Source organism: Maylandia zebra, linkage group LG9 (genome assembly GCF_041146795.1).
Source record: "Maylandia zebra isolate NMK-2024a linkage group LG9, Mzebra_GT3a, whole genome shotgun sequence".
Lineage (NCBI taxonomy): Eukaryota > Metazoa > Chordata > Actinopteri > Cichliformes > Cichlidae > Maylandia > Maylandia zebra.
Genome location: NC_135175.1, coordinates 23,793,327 through 23,811,184, shown reverse-complemented (window position 1 = coordinate 23,811,184; position 17,858 = coordinate 23,793,327). Strand labels below are relative to the sequence as shown.

Here is a 17,858-nt window from a genome sequence, read left to right as displayed (position 1 = left end):
CATTGTAGGGGGCTGGGTTAATTTCCTGTTCTGGTCTTTTTGAGGTCAAATTTAAAAGGATCCAGTCCCACATAGAAGGTAAATGAACACCTGAGGGCTGGGCTTAATTTGATATAAAATATTAATCCTTAAAGGCCCCTCCTCGTCTTCTTTTTTCATTACTAAACATCCACTCTTGTAAGGAGATTTATAATTGCTCCAGGGAAGCGACCTAAGAGTAGTTTTGGGTCTGGCTCAACAGAGGACTTTATTGATTCATTCATTTCATACTAGTAGGAGGATTTACTGCGTGACGTCGGTCAAACACAAGAAATGAATTAAGGCTGGTGAGTGAAAATGCAGAAACTGTGAACTGCAGGAGAACTTTTAACATCTTTCATTAACATATTATTTAATATAAACTTACAGGCGACTTTGATGTTTGGGCAAATGTTTTGACAATGGTGGGAAGGAAACCTCCAGCAGAACTAGGTTTAGGGAGGGACAGCCATCTGCCGTGACCGGTTGGGGTCAGAGGAAGATTGATAAATGATAAATAATATGTAACGTTACAGAAAAGCTTTGTGGTAGTTCACTGCTCAGACTGTCTTGTAATTACATGTATAAATTTCGAGAAAGTTTTCATTAATTGGCAGAAAATCTTCTTGTACTTTGGTGTGTTATGGATGTCAGTGGGGGGGGGGGGTCTTTAATAATTAGAAAAGCTGTAAAACCCATGAAAACACAGTTAAAAGTTCAAAATCTCCTTCACATTTGCCAGGCTGATTCTGGCCCCAAGTGTTTTGTGTGACACCCCTGATTTAACCATTACGGTTAAGTTATGTCGTTATGAGAGAAGCACCTGGTTATGAAATCAGATGTAACAGAAAACTGGATGTTTCTTATGTTTCCATCAATCTATTTTCATCTCGTTTTCTATATCAGGGTTGCAGGGGAGCGTATGACAGCTGCCATGGGACACAGGTGGGATACAGCCTGGGCAAGTAACCAATCTATGACGGGGCTAACACAGAAAGACAGGCAGCTGCTCAAGCTTACATTCACACCTCCAACCAATTTAGAATTGACAATTAATCTAACCTGAACCCACTGACTGGATTTGACCCAGGACCTTCTTGTCGTGAGAGGAAATTAATACTGAAACTTTCCAGCACACTTGTTTTTTGCATCTTCCACAACAAAAATACACGCTCACTTCCCCCATTTAATTTCCCCCATAATTAAGACTCTTAGATAACCTGCCAAGAATGCCAACATCTGCAGGAAAGCCTTTGTAAGGACAGTAGCAGTAACACTACAAGGTGAGGAAGTGCCTAAATAACAATGACATACCAGTGCATTTACTGGGCATCTCCAAGACTGAAAGAATGGCATCTTCAGGCATTTACTGGCCGTTAAACACCAGTGAAGCATGCCAGACGTTGCTTCTAACCTAAAGCAATTGAAAGTATGGTTCACTTACCTGCTGCTTTCTTTTATTGCCTAATCTGTGCATATGCAGTAAAACAAGCTTTACTTTTAAAGCTTGATGCTTGGCTTTTGACTTATTGTCCTAGCCTTCTAAAGGAAAAAAAGAAAAAGAAGCTGTGATAAAAATAAGATCTGGTCCTTGGATCGTTGCTTACCTCTATCTGGGAGCTGTTGTCTGCTTCCTCTGCTGAAACCAGGCCTGGGAAGCCTTCAGGCTCCTCCTGTTCACGCTCCTGGTCCTGCTCCTGACTGGCTCTGTTACTGTCCATGTTACGAGGCTTTGGGGGGAGCCATCTCCTCCACCGGTGACTGTAAAGCTTCACGTCAACAGCTGTATCCTCATCTCTCGCCTGCTCCTGCACGTATGAGTATGGCACCCCTAAGGAGACAGAACAGGAAAGTGTGATTAATAAACAGCTCTCAACAGCTCAATTACTTCTTAAAATAGAATAACTGCTATGATGCCTTCCAGTCAGGTTTTAGACAGAACCACAGCACTGAAACCGCTCTGACCAAAGTGTTTAATGACATATGTCTGAATACAGACAGTGGAAAAATGTCAGTCTTAGTTTTGCTGGATCTCAGTGCAGCATTTGATACAGTTGACCACAACATATTACTCAAACGACTGGAGAGCTGGGCAGGTCTTTCAGGAACTGTACTAAACTGGTTCAAAACATACTTAGAAAACAGGAAATACTTTGTATCAATAGGTAACTTCACATCTGAGCAGACAAGTATCACATGTGGAGTTCCCCAAGGTTCCATCTTGGGACCCCTTCTGTTTAACATTTACATGCTCCCACTTTCACAGATTATAAAGAACAACGAAATAAACTATCATAGCTATGCAGATGACACACAAATATATATCACAATGTCACCAGGAGACCAAGGCCCTGTACAGGCTCTTGGTAAATGCATTGAGGAAATTAACGACTGGTTATGAAGTAATAGTCTTTGGTGCCAAAGAAAAACGATTACAGGTCACCAGAGACAGTCTATACACCTAAAAACCACAAACCAGGCGAGAAATTTGGGTGTAGTGATGGATGCAGACCTAAACTTAGAAAAACACATTAAGACAATAACAAAATCAGCTTACTATCACCTTAAGAATATATCAAGGATAAAAGATCTGATGTCTCAACAGGACCTGGAAAAACTAGTCCATGCATTCATCTTTAGTAGGCTTGATTACTGTAACAGCATCTTTACAGGTCTACCTAAAAAATCAGTCAGACAACTACAGCTCATTCAGAACTCTGCTGCTCGAGTCCTCACTAAGACCAAAAAAGTGGACCACATCAGTCCAGCTCTGAGGTCTTTACACTGGCTGCCTGTCCGTCAGAGGATAGACTTTAAAGTTCCGATGCTGGCCTATAAAGCTCTGAATGGTTTAGGACCAAAATACATCAGTGACCTCCTGACCCAGTATGAACCTTCCAGATCCCTCAGGTCATCTGAATCCGGTTTTTTTATCAGTTCCCAGAGTCAGAACCAGACACGGAGAAGCTGCATTCAGCTTTTATGCTCCTTATATCTGGAACAAACTCTCAGAAAGGATCAGATCAGCTGAAACACTCAGTTTATTTAAATCCAGGTTGAAGACTCACCTATTCTCAGCTGCATTTGAATAAAGCACCAAATCCACACTTTTAAGCTTAAATTTCAAAACTTACATTTAACTACTGATTTTATCTACTTTTTTTTAAATCAATTTTAAATTGTGCTTTTTATTTTTTAATGTCTCTGTAAAGCACTTTGAATCACCTTGTTGTTGAATTGTGCTATATAAATAAACTTGCCTTGCCTAAACAACACTGGTAGATAGATGTATGATAACCCACCAGAAATAAGCTTTGATTGATATGCTAGAGAACCTAAACCATTAAACCCTCTCATAGTCAACTAAAAGGTAAAATCTGTTGCTGTGTAATAAAAACTGTCAGTTTTCAGGGCTACGATAATCACATACCACCAAAGTATTTTTACTTTCAATAAGCCAACAGTCAAATTACAGACGTGGGGACTGTTCAAGCCATTAATGTAATAAGTAACAGTGTCAGTTGACTTTTCTCATTTCTCCATCTGCCTGAAACACATGCACACGAGGAATGAGTCAGCAGCCTTCACACAGACCAGTGGGCCACAGTCACAGCTAATCATCCCGGTTCCTTCGGTCTGAAACGAGACGCCGGTGACAGGTGAGAAATGGCACCGAGTTACTGTAAACACCGACTTGATTATCTGAGCCAGAGACAGATGGATTGGAGATACAATCTGCTGCGTCACTATAAGAAATCTACTTTCCCTTATTCCATCCTTCTTCTCTCAGAGTGACATAATGAAGCGCTTTGCTGATTTGAATCACTGCCTTAATTCAACAGGAGCTAACTGTGCAGTTTGTATTTTATATAGTTAAACAACTACTTCTCATTTAGATGGAAAAGCCTCAGTGTGGTGTGAACAGATGTCTGCAAAGATGCATTTTAAAAAAAGGTTATAGTTTAAAGGTTCACTGTGGAGTTTTTAACCTCCATTAGAGGTGCAGAGGTGTCTTTATGGACAAGGTCAGCATGGTACTTACTGACAGGGAACAGTAACATGCAAAGATGTGCAAAAATTTGTCACAGCAAGAGAAGAAGAAGAAGACCACCTGACAGTACAGGATGTTGTGTATAAATCTATAAATCGACATAAATAGTTTTGTGTTTTTCACATTCAGACACGGCAATGCGCAGATTCACACTACTCTGCTTTTACACGTATTTCTGCTCACACCAGTTAATCCATGCTCCTTACACTCAGGTTGTTCTCACTGATTGCAAAACTTCTCCTGAATTTCTGCTCTTGAAAGTGAAAGTTTGCAACTCATAGTGTGGATACAGCACGCAAATGCAATGTTAAATCCCAAGTTTGAGTCTTGGCCGGACAAAACATTATTTTCCCCACATTTCTGTCTAAAATGCAGAGACTGCATACCTCCACCTTGGAATTCTATTGAAAACAGAAAATATTGTTTTTTGTAAACCAAATATATCAGAATTCCTGAAGCTGATTTTTTCCAAATATGGTGCAGACAATTAAAATCTTTTTGTCTGACACGTTGCAATTATATTCACTTTACTTCTTTTTGGAGCATCCCTCAACGACAGGTACTCAAACTGTAATTGACTTCATCCACTCTGCACTGTGCTTGAGGACTCTTAACATTTTGTCCCTGCATGGCTTTTAGAGTAAAAAAAACAAACACTGTTATTAAAAATATAAGTGGACTGGTCTTTATATAGCATTTTTCTGCCCGATTCACTCACATTCTGGTACTGTCTTCTATTTTAATAGAATTATATTTTAAACTAACATTGTTCTATAATCATAGAACAACAGGGTTCACTTTCTTGCCCAAGGAGACTTTGGCACACAGACTGTCACAGCAACTGCCTCCTATTTTGCTCTTCTTTCCTTTGTAACTGTGTCCTTTGTAACCCCACCCTGTGTTTGATTTTCCCCATTTTTGTCTCATTTCCAATAAGCCATCAGCTTATTGGAAATGAGACTTTGAAAAACAGTAATATACTCCAATTATATTCTAATAGGCTAGTTGTTGTGCCTTTAGGTACAATGTTCAAACTGTTTCTTTCAAGTTGGTATAAAACTAGAACACCTTGAGCACTTTTATAAGGTCAGCAGCTGCTGCTGAGTTCCAAGCTTTTATGAGTGTATAGTTTTATAAACATACTGTAACATTATGGCTTTCTTATATCTATTTTTTTCCTTATTTTCCATAGTAGAGCAGTAGACGTGATTAAAAGTAAAACCTGACAAAGAATGCTTGTTCTCCACTTGTTTACAAGTGTTTCTCTACTTCAGATGCATCACAGAAGGCCGCGGACGTCTGTTCATCTGTCGGTCCTGTTATGACTTCAGGCTTGTTTGCCTTCAGGCTTATAAGCTCCTGCCCCTCCCCCTGGTGACCTGACTAGGATTGGGCTATTAATGTAAATTTGTAACAAACTTAATTTTCGTCGCACTCATCCAGACACAAAGTTTAAAAAAGGCTCATGGCAGATTTTTTGGGTTTTGGAACAAGGGGAACTGCTGATTCCTCTACTCTTAGTTTATGTTGCTTCTCTTTAATGAGACAGAGGTCACTGGGTTTAACTAGTAAGGAGCATTTTCCACTTTTCCCCCTCCGTCTCTTCTCTAACGCTCGCATTTCATTCTCGCTGCCGTCCCTCCTCCCCGCTCCTCCCTCGGGGCCCCCCAACCAGAGGCACTGGTCGAGGGGCCCCGACTGCCTCTCTTCTCCCCACTGGAGAAGAGAGGCAGCGAGAGCAAGTGGAGAAGCTTAAGATGCTAATTCGCTCAAAGAGGAGGCTGACAGATTCACTTTATAATGAGCGTTGGCAAAGGCAAAAAGCAAAGAGACCAATCTGCTCTAACGGGGGTGGGGTGTTGATGCACATGGGAAGAATTTATTGTGGCCAGAGGAAGAGTATGAAATGGGTCTGGGATGACTGCCTCACAATTTGCACATAACTGTTTTAGGAGAACAATTAAAAGTCACCTTCAGTCTCTGAAGTTAAAGACCACAAACTGAGCCAGGAATCCTGGTGTATGATCCAGGACCCAGACATAAATTTTAACTTCCATATTAAGAAAAATAACAACTCTGAGATTTGGAAAACATTTATAAGATACTTTTATCACTGAGCTATGACATAATTGTTATTTTCAATGTCATATAATTGCTATAAAATCATTTCATATACTTCCAGATATAAAGTAGGAGTCCTCATGGCAGTGAGCCAAAACTCCCAAAACTATCTTCCAGTGTGGATAATCTCACTCTTGTTTGGTCTCCGTGGCCACCTATTCACTCCCTGTCTCGTTCTCCGCATACCTCTAATACTTCCTGACACTCATCCTATCCCTAATAGTCATTAATCAGATCAAATCCGTGTGGACAAAGCAGCCCAGGCTACATCCCGTCAACAGCAGTTAAATACGCTAATCCAAGAGGCACCTACGCATACCGTTCCACTGATGTGTAAACATCTATTTCCTTTTAAAGGATCCTTAATATACGATGGAAAACTGGCAAAGTACACATAAACACAACACAGGGCCCTTGACAAATGGTTGCTCTTTTCCCAGCATGTCCCTCTGTGAGCCATGATGAGTCACCCATGCACCTGCATTTCTTCTTGTGAACACAGAAGTACTGTGATGCAGGGATGGCAGTATATCTGATTGTCCAGGGTCTTTTGTCAAGGATTTGGGAGGGCACTGAGGGCAGACCACCGAGGGACACCTAAAATAAACCTCCCCAGGAGGACGGGGGCTTCTCCTCCTAACGAGGCTATTCCTCTTTTGTGAGAAAGGAAATCTTACCCCTCTGCATTTCTTTCACTGCCTCTCAAAGCCACTGCATACCTTCACCCTGACTCTGTCGAGCACCCTTGTTGGCCTGACTCACGCCTGTCAACATCCCTGATTCACAAACCGCTTTTGGTTCCACCTGAAATCTTTCAAAGACACTGAGGCAGTAAAATCGCAGCATGAAGATCCTGTCTGCACCCTTTCTTTCATTCAGTTTCTGCTTGTTTTACTGTTTTCTTGTTTTCTCTTGGTTCCCACCTGACGCCGCGGTGCCGAAAGGAGACTTACAAACTTGACAAGTAGATGATTTGGAATGCTTCACTGCGTTTGTGCATAATTTCAGCGAGAAATGTAGAAAAAGTCACATCCACAAACGATTCCTTAGGCTTTATATCTCTTGGTGTCAGAGTGCTTAATTTAGTGCCCACTGAAAGCTGCTTTATCAGTGTACCCGCAGACCCTGCCAAGCACTTTGGAAGACCTTCAGTATTTTGTGCTGGAACTGTGCTGACTCACATCAGCTCGCCAGGGTCCACATGGATTAAGTTGATGTAACTATTCCAACTTTCTGCAACTATAACTATCTTTGAAATAGAAAAAAGTAAGGATCTGCTGTTGACACGGCACAAAACTAATTCTCACAGAGAACAGACAATGTGATCAAAATCTTTCTGCACTGGGAAGCAAAACAATGCAATTTTTCCTCCATTCACTTTCACTTTGTCTCTTCATTAGCAACAGCTGATTAGGGACATTTGTCAGAAGAAGTACTTTTAACAACATGTGCAAAAATCTGATCATGCAAGGGAATACTAACCTAGTCATTAAAATGCAGAAGAAGAAGAAACACAGTGGAAAAAGCTTTTGGAGGTCAGTTTACAGTATGTAACTTTTCTGCTTACACCTAAAACAATAGAAGGATTTGACGTAACTGACTTTCAAGAACTTTCCTGACTGTTTATTAACCTGCTGAAACAAATTAAACACCGTTTGAGTCACACTGACAAGGGTGAAGAAGCTAGTGAGCATGAGCACTGTCATATCTTATATTTCATTAAAAAAAAGACATCAAATTGCTTGATTTGTATAATAAACGGTCCAAACTCCAAAGACATTTACTTCAAATTGAAGCAGAGAAAACCTTTAAATGCACACACGGTGCACTGTACTATTATGCTGAAGCAGTGTGTGAAAAACTAAGTGCACCCTTACTGCTTCCAAAGGAATTAAGAGGGTGAACAGTAGACAGGTGTTGCTAATCAAGCACACTTGATTACCTGATTGATCGATCATCAGCAAGTGTGAGCACCTCTATAAAAGGTGAGGTTTTTGGCAGTTTGCTGGTCAGGAGCATTCAGGTGTGATCTTAATGTAGCAATTGTTGCTTTCCATCAATCTGGGAAAAGTTGTAACACCATTTCTGAAAAAATTGACATCCATCATTCTTTAGTGAAAAGATTATTCACAAGTGGAAAACAATCAAGGCAGATGTCAGTATTCCCAGAAGTGGGCGTCAGAGTGTTAACTGCTCAGAGAGACTGTAAAAAACCCAAAACTTACATCTCAGACCTCAGTTAACATAACAGTACAATTAGAAAAAGACTGAATAAGTATGGCTTCTTTGGCAGTGCCAAGAGAAAGCCTCTTCTCTCTAACTAAAAAAGGCAGCACCTGTGTGCTTAAGTTGAGCTTTCCATGGTCTCCATGGTCATATCTTATCCAGTGTAGTTGCAGCTTTAGGCTTAAGTTTGCAAAGTTGCATCTAAACAAATCACAAGACGTCTGGAACGTGCTTTGGACAGATGAGCCCAAAGTAGAGGTGAACAGCGCCACGTTTGGTGAAACTCAAACACAACATATCAGGACAAACACCTCATACCAGCTGTCAGCACGGTGGTGGAGGGGTGATGGGTTTGTTTTGCAGCCACAGGATCTGGACACCTTGCTCTTCAACTCTTCTGTGAACCAGAGTCTTCTGGAGTATAAGCTGAGGCCATCTGTGTGACGGTACACCTTGGATGTACATAGTTTTCACACAATGCGCCTGTATTTCAGCTTAGTTTTTGCTGAATAAATAACAACACAGTGTAATATGGCACATGTTGTTGTTCATCTGAAGTTGGATTTACCCAATTTTAACACTTACTAAGGACCAGATTGATTTTTTTTATTATATCATGACAGGAAAAACCTTAGAGGGCATAATTTCTTTTTACTATCACTGCACACTGCTGCGCATAAATTCCAGGCATACAACTCTCAGTAATTATTATGCAGAGAAAGTGTGCTTTGTTGACCTGTGGTGTCTCAGATTTTACGCATCCCCTCTTAAAAACACAACCTGTCATTAAGCAAACACATAAAGTCGTAAAGCTGAGAGAAAGTTAAACACATCCAGTTTCACAGAGCTCCTAGAACGCAATCCGAATATCATACGCCGAAATCTGAGCTAATCAGAGCGTGAGACAAGTCAGGATAAGAATTAAAATAGTGCAGCAGATGAACAAAAGAACAAAATCGGTTTCTTCTTACGGAAAAGCCTCTAAAAGAAATTCACAAGCCAGTTTTCTAAAAGGATTTCTGATGTCTTTCCCCCTGGAGAGGAACATCAAGTTGGCATCCTGCCTGTCATGAACGCTTCGTTTCACCACAGATTTGTTTTGCCGACAATTAGTCACATCTTTCCAAGTCGGGGCACTGCAGCACAAACATCCCCCGAGGTTCAGATTAGGTCCGCCGATAAAAAACGATTTTTTTTCTTGAAACATAATAACCAGCTTGTTGAAGAAATCACATTGTAACTATTACACTGAAATTTTGATGTCTCACTTCAGCAATTAGTTAGAGCCCGTGACCCCTTTTGAAGAGAAAGAGTGCAAAGATACGCTTCAGAATTTGAATCAAAACGCTAAAGGACACACTCATATCGTATAAACTTGTTCTGACTTTTGCTGATATGCTTGTTGTGCAGGACACAATGAACTTTATCAGAATGGCTCCCGGCATCACCGGCACCAGGAAACGAGCATGTTGTGAGCGAGCCCTCCTTTATGCCGCCCAAAATGAGAAAGCAGGCAGGGGGGCTATAAATAAAAGCCCATTTTTGAACTCTGAACATGTTAATTACAATCTGCAGAGAAAGGAGGTGGAGGGAATGAATTAGAAGGTGACTAATATTGCATTCACACTGCCTGGGGAAACACAGCGTCCGTGAAGAGGACAGGTGTCAGGACTGCGTGTTAGAAGAAGGAATGAAGCCAAAGGGAGAGAAAATGAGGCGGAATTAGGAGGCAGTTCTGCTTCGGGTCCAGTGATTTTTAATCAAGGCTTTAACCTTGAGGAACATAACAGGTTTTTGTTGTTTTTTTACTATGGCTTTGTGGGGAGCTGCTAATTTTCTTTCTGAGTAAAAACAGTGGACACAAAATCCCAAGCAGGCTAAACCACAAAGCGCCCAGAAACATGCCTGAGCACAGTGTGTCAAACCCCAAAACACAGGGTTTAAAGTGCTGGAGTCAACCATCATGGAGTCTGCTGTCACTGCTGCGGCTTTCTTTATGTAATTGTTGGTTGTCTTGGCTCTGGCATTGGTCAGTGTAGGAAGTGTACACAAAAATGCTTTGGCAAAGAGACACACAGGCAGGCATGGCAGGCAGGCAGCACGATCACACAGACGAGAGCGCTTCCTGAGTGATACAAGCGCTAAGGAATTCAGGATTCTAGTCAGGCACAGTTTCTGTCTCATATTCCAGGAGATTGAGTGATAGACTGCAGGACGATGAAGCGCGGCTGTTGGCCCTCATTCCACTTTGCGAATGAGTAGTACTGCACTGGAGCCTCGAGGCCTTGATTCACTCCACCGTGAGAGAAGCTGGGGCTGGGGGGCGATGCATCACTGGACACTGGACGTCCCGCAACAGATTATTTCTCCTCCCTCCAGCGCGAGCTATTACCTGTGGTAATACGACTGTATCCTTACAGGTCAACCGGCTCAAATCCCCACTGAGAGAAAAAACCTTAACATCTCTCACTCTGCCTAAATCTCTGCATGAAAATGCTAAAGAAGTCCTTTCACTCTTCCCACAGTCCTCAAGTACCTGCCTAACATAGCCTAAAATTGGAAATGCTTACATCAGTACTGGTGAATAGGCAGAACCAAACGCTTTCATTCACAAACAATGGGACTCACACGATCTTCAGCTGCGTTTCTAAGGGACACGAACACGTCAACAAATCTAACATCTGGGACGGACTCAACACTATAATCACTCTTTTTGTCCACTTATCCTCAGAGCACTCGGCCACCCCAATCTTCTTCCGAGAGCTGATCTCTCAGTCGCTTTAGCCTCAGAGATGGTTTCAGGTCACGAACTCGCTGACTCATTCCTGTCTTGTATATTTTAGGCCAGCTACACATCTGCTAACACAGTGCGGAAAAATGAGTTCAATATTCAATCAAACACTGCCACAAAGTGAGGTCTTTTACAATTTTCACAGCAAACTCTATGACATGTTACAGCAGCAAAAGCGTTGGACTTCAGTTCAGGTTTCAGTCTAAATAGAGAAGATATCGCTAGCATAGCGTCCTGACCCACATGCTGTTCAGACCTTTTGCTTGTAAAGACCAGCCAATGAGAAGAAAGTTGGCTTAAAGGTACAAAGGTAAAGAATGAAAACAAGCACAATAATTCCCCTTCAACACCAGTTTTGAGGATGCTCTATCACTTTATTGCTGTATGCTGTTATTAGGGTCATAATAACAGTGACTGAAACCAGCACCGTAAAACAGAAACAAGTAAACTGAATTCAGTCAGTCTTCTTAAGTTGACCTGCACCTCTCCTGATTAGATCACTGAGTGTAATCAGCTGCTGAAGTGCTTCAGTTAGACACTAAAAATAAAATCTAATTTACATAAATCAATAATTGGCATAATCGTTGATTTTTATTGGCTGACTAACAGCTGATCAGTAGAGTCAGATGGACACTGGATGACAGAAGGTCAGAGATGCTTCACAGTGTGAGAACATTTTTCAATAATTAGAGACACTTTTCTCAGTTCCAAACTCATCCCAGCCTTTGCGTATGTTTTTTTATAGGTTAATCTTTCACTTTTTCCCCTCCAAAAGCCAGCCTTATTGTCATACAGTAAAATGTTTTCTGCCAAAGGAGAAGCTTTAGATCTAAATTGGATAAACTGGAGATATTGCTATATTCTTCTGTGATCGCTTGTTTCACTGGTATGCAACTGTGTGTGCTTTCCAAAGGGTCGCAGAGCAGCTGTTTGCAGAAATGATCTGAAAAGCATATACGTAGTTATATTAAAGATAGCTGCATTCATAGACCAAATGACTGTGTGATTAAGGAATTAATTGGCATAATCATTGGCTGCAGTCCTGTGCACCTGGAGGTGTGATTAATTTATAAATGCAGACAGCCGTTCGTGGAAAACAGAACATACTGTACAAGTTGTCATAGCAGTGAAGCTAAGGCGAAGAAATGATTGTCTGCTATTCTTATCTCATCGCAGCGTTTTTGTCAGGAGTTTACAAGCTGTCCACAATGCTCTGCTCTTTTTCTTTATATTACCTGGAAGAAAACAAGCTCCTGTAACAAAAACAGGCTTTTCTTTTGTCCATCTTATGATTCGGACTGTTATCTGATTCACTTAAATCGCTCAGTGCCGAATCTGTTTTCATCTTCCTGTATAGCACCGCCACACTAATATTGAGGGCTGCTTTGGCAGTGCTGTAAATTATGATCATTTTAACCATATTGATTACCACAGGCACTTCAGGCTAATTGAGCACTGTAAACTCTGAAAGCCATTGATCTGAAAGGTCACCCAGAGACAATGTGCACGCGCTGGAAATATCAGGCCCGGTGGTGGGCGGCACCCTTTTAACTGAAGATTGATTCTCTTTAGCGTGGAAAAGGTTCTGAGAGTGTTTAGATGTGTGTGGATGTGTATGTCTGCAGGTGGAGACTGATTTAGTGCCAGTATGGGTGTATTAACTGTGCTTTTTTCCTCCCACTTTCTCTCTGAGCTGGAGACTTCAGGCAAGCCCAGACAGGGGCCCTAGGGCCTGTCCTCATCCTTCCTGCTAATCCATCAGCATCACCAAGCCTCTCACCCGTCCACCCTGCCAAACCTCTCCACACTCCAATGTTCACTGGGCTGAGTGCTGTGTAAACACATGCAGAGGGGTCCAACTCTCCCAGCGGACCTGTTATTTCCCACAGTTAAAAAAGCCCAGCTGTCTAAGGAGGAGTGTGAGGGGAGGGCAAGAATATCATATTTTAAAATATCAGACAGGCTGATATTCACCAACTGCAACGTAACAGATATATTTGCAAAAAGAAAATCTTCTGCATGACAGAAAGTCACTGGTACAAAATAGTGTGGACCTGTTTTAACCCTCTGAATTCATCATATGTCACTAATCCTACAGTAACATACACTCTGGGAGTGCAAATGCTTTGCAGTATCAAACTAAAACAAATACCTGAATCCCAAATATCTACTGAGATGATCTAAAGTCACTAAATGTGATTAAGAGCATTTTTTTCTTTTGATTGTATTATTTTAGATGGTTTAGCAGCATTGTTGTCACATCATAAAATATCTAAAAAGATTCTGTGTTACTTAAAGTAAGATGTGTCCACAACCCACACAACATAAACACAGTTATTTCTTTAACTTTAATCTATTTTGGAATGTATGTAGAACTTCCATAAAAGTGTCAATAAAATCCAGATAACTGCACTGTAACGATTTAAAACTGGTATATAATTTGAATTTTTGACACATGTTGAAAGGGAGACTCACCAAAAACCTTCTTTTGATTACGTTGCCTGCAGTTTGCAAACACTGGCTAACTGCTAAACACAGTCCAGTAAAACCAGAATCTGAGAATGTTCGCCTTCAAAGTAAAAGTTGTAGCTCACAGCTGAAGCCAACACGTTTGAAAAGGCAAACGGTCTCCTCTGTGTCGGATAATTTCACTGCCACTCAGAGAGCAGTTGGCAAGGGTTTGCAGACAAATTGGTATCTTCCACGCAAACATCCTGTTTGTGACTGAAGTAATCAAAAGCGCCACAAAGCTGTGACCGACAGCAGCCGTTCGCCATTCAGGAATATGAATGTTTCCCTATCGAGTGGCAAATGTTTTCTAATCAGCCCTCCTAGGTCTGTGTGACTAAACCAGATTTCCAACACAGGTGTCACTGTTAAATTTAGGTCGATCAAAACAGGGGCATAATTTCCAGGGGGGTTATGACCCCCCATCCCCCCCAAAAAAAAAAAAAAAAAAATCTGATCCAACCAATACAACCCCCCCAATATAATTATGAATTATCTTGCATAAATAGGCTGTTGATTTTCTTTACTTATTTCGGGTATTACCAGCAAAATAGTTGCATGTTTAATCATCTGGGAATTTACCCAGATTTATTTATGTATTTATACAGAGATCTTAACCCCCCCAATATTCAGTACAAACAGTTTAATAGTGAGTATTTTTGCTCTAATGAACACCTGGACATGAATTAATTTTGTAAAAGAAACACTGTTTCCTTTTTTAATAGTTTAATATTTTCTTTTCTAGGTTTATTAGCAGCATTTTTCATCTAAAACATCAGTGTGCTTTGTTGTTGTTGTTGTCCCACATTTTATGTAAAAAAACCAGTTAAAATATAATATATAAATATAAATATATATATATATATATATATATATATATATATATATATATATATATTAGGGGTGCAACGATATTCGTATCGATATTGAACCGTTCGATACAGTGCTTTCGGTTCGGTACGCATATGTATCGAACAATACAACATTTGTAATTTATTTTATCAATTTTCCTTCTGACGATGCTGTCTGTGTTGAGCGCTCAGTGAATCTGTGTTCCACTACTCCGCCTAGGCTGCACTGTCAAGCGCAGATCCACTGAGCGCTCCACACAGACAGCATAGTCAGGAGGAAGAGCACAGGGCAAGCTAGCGAGACAGAAGTTAAGCTCTCAGCAACATGGACCTCCCCCACCCTCATTCAGATCTGGCGTTTGGAATTATTTTGGTTTTCATGTGACGTATGACCCTGAAGGTAAGCGAGTCATGGACTAAAGTAAAACAGTATGTTGGATGTGCCATGCAATGCTCAATTACATGGGTGTGAACTAGTGTGTTAGCGCAGTTAGCTCGTTAACGTGTTGGCCGTCTAGCCCCATGCACGGAGCGATCGGCGGTAGCTCGTTAACGGAGATTTGCCGTGTTGTGGCGTTAAGGTCATTTCAACGAGATTAACCTGAAAGCACTAGTGGGAACACAACGAATATGACTGCACATTTACGCCGACATCATCCTAGTGCAAAGACAAAAACAACAAGCATACTACTAACTTTAGCCGAGTCATTTAGACAGCTGTTAGCACATGATTCTCCTTATGCTGCTGAGAATATAGCCCAGAAGAAGCGGATAGTATAGCTTTTATTTTGGAAAGAGCCATTTCTCTGTAATAAACTCTCTTTTCCAAAGATGAGTGATTCCTCAATCAGATACAGGGCTTGCAATATCGCTAGCCCGACGTCCCGGAGCTAGCGATTTTTTCAGTTGGGCTACCAAAATCTAGCTCTTCCCTGCCCGTCGGGCTATTGTAGGAAAAACATATGTCAATGCTTTTGCATTCTTTCAGAAATGTAGCTGGGTAATTATGTCATTGGCATCGGTGAGCCACTGTCAATATGTGACATACTGAAGTCGCGTTTGAATTTGCGCTTGTTTTTTTGCTTTCACTTTGCAATCGTGCGAACTGTGTATAGAGAGCGACAGCACTGATCTGTGAGTGATGATAATTTGTGCACCAATTCCTCTGACATCGTCTTATTAATCGTTAGCTTACTATGCAAACATGACAAGTGAAATCTCCCGCAGCAAGCTTAAACATGTGAGAGGTTGATCGTGCAGAGAATCGCTGAGCTTATGTGAGTGTGTGTGTAAAAGCAGCAGGAGAAGTTATGACAAATCAGACTATAAGGCAAAAAGAAAGTGCAGCTTTATGGTTTCATGGACAAAATAATTTCTGTGGCTGCGATATGACGAGCTAAATAACCAGGGCTGCACATAAGTGGTCCGCAGGTGCGCATTCGCTGTCAAAATAAAAAACACGCACAAGGGTTAGGGTTAAATTTAAAAACTGTACTTTTGAGTTAAAATATATATTTATAATTTTAATAAATGACAAATTAAAAAGGCATGAACATTTTTTTTGTATCGAAAAAATATCGAACCGTGACACCAAAGTATCGAACCGAACCGAACCGTGAATTTTGTGTATCGTTGCACCCCTAATATATGTGTATATATATATATATATATATATATATATATATATATACACACACACACACACACACACACACACACACATCTATATAAATGTCGATGTATATATATATACATCGACATTTACTGCTAGAAACGAAAAAAGGCTAAAAAATCTTTAAAAATATTGAAGTTATGTGATTTACAGTACTCTCTGAGTACAGTGTCTAATCCTTCATGAAGACAAATTCAACCAACAACACGTACTGTGGTTGTCACAGTCAGTCAGTTTTCCGGCCCTGGAAGCAGCCCTCATACCCACTTCTGAAACTCCTGATAATCAAGCCAATTTGCTGAAGCCATAAATACTCAAAATGTGAGTAACAGAAAACCAATTAAACAAAAACATGCATTACACATGTTTTTCTCTGAGATAATTTCCCTGTGAGCCGTTGTAAACATATACCCAATATTTTTTTTTATGTTCTACAAAAATATGTGGAAAAACATATGACAAACTTCTTTATAACTTGCCAAATCCCAAATCCCAGCAGAGACTAAAAGAAACAGAGGACCTCCAATCTTATCGCTGCCAAACCCATACCCGGCATACATTTCATATATCTGCTGACAAACTGGGAGCCACATCCAAGTCGCAGACTATAATTGCCTCTGCCTCTCGCCATTCAGGAGTGGCAACTTCAGCCACTCACAGGAAATCAATATTAAATATTGTTTACAACACAACATCCTCGCAGAAAATGAGACCTACGCAGCGGCATGTCGCAGAGCAGATGGCTGATTCCCTCCAAAAATCCCATCATAAATGAGGATTTAGTAGATGTGGCATCACGTTTATGCGACTTCCAATCAATCAGAGCTCAACAATGGCAAATATTTGCAATTCATTTGCATTATACTGATTTCTTTTTTTTACCTAATGTGTAAATTTTTAATTATGCAGATTTAGCTGAGGAAATATTGAATCTGAGCTCTGCGTCATTTCTTTTCTGACAGGACAATGAAGGCGCAAAGGTTTCTCTCCTTTTCAAACCATGCAAGCTTAATTAAACTCATTAATTCTGTAATTCATTAGTTTTCCCATTTATTTCACTTCATTCTTTCTGGTGATTGTATGTCACTGAAATGACAAGTGCAAAAAAAATTATCAGCTGTCTCGAACAATCGAATAAAGCCTGCAAATGTTTAATTTCTCTGGGTAAGACGTAAGAGATGATTTCCTGAGGAAATGTGCTCTTCACTTGGATTTTAATTGGTTTCTTGGTAAAAAACTGTCAAGCTGTCTCATTTTGTTCTGCGCTTTTCGGGAATATTAGCAAAGACAAGGTCTTGGGTTATCACTCCCAGATGCAAACCCCAGACAGCTGTGTGTGCAGCTGCAGGTTGTTAACATGTATGAGTGTTTGGGTCAGCAGTGCTTTCCGCAAGAAAGTGCCAGCTAGGGTGGAAGAAGAAGCCAAATTTTGGCCCCATATTTGTTGGCCTATAGCACGTGCCGATGCCTGTACTGTGCACACTGATCCCAGTTATTGTAATTTTTAGCCTGCATGGTGTCTGGCTCCAAAAGTACTAACTGTTTGGAAATTAGTGCAGTATTACTACACTCTTGTCCCAGAATGCTTTGCAAAATTTGTGCACAACCAATTATGATTCA

The 17,858-nt window shown here is 40.7% G+C and overlaps 1 protein-coding gene across 1 annotated transcript in view; it reads right to left on the bottom strand.

Annotated features, from left to right (window-relative positions):
* plxdc2b (plexin domain containing 2b) overlaps positions 1 to 17,858 on the bottom strand; it is a 118,923-nt gene that overhangs the window by 67,546 nt on the left and 33,519 nt on the right. Inside the window, exon 2 of the mRNA XM_004546845.5 lies at positions 1,626 to 1,849. Coding sequence (XP_004546902.2) covers positions 1,626 to 1,849 — 224 coding nt within the window. The remainder of the gene's footprint in view (positions 1 to 1,625; positions 1,850 to 17,858) is intronic.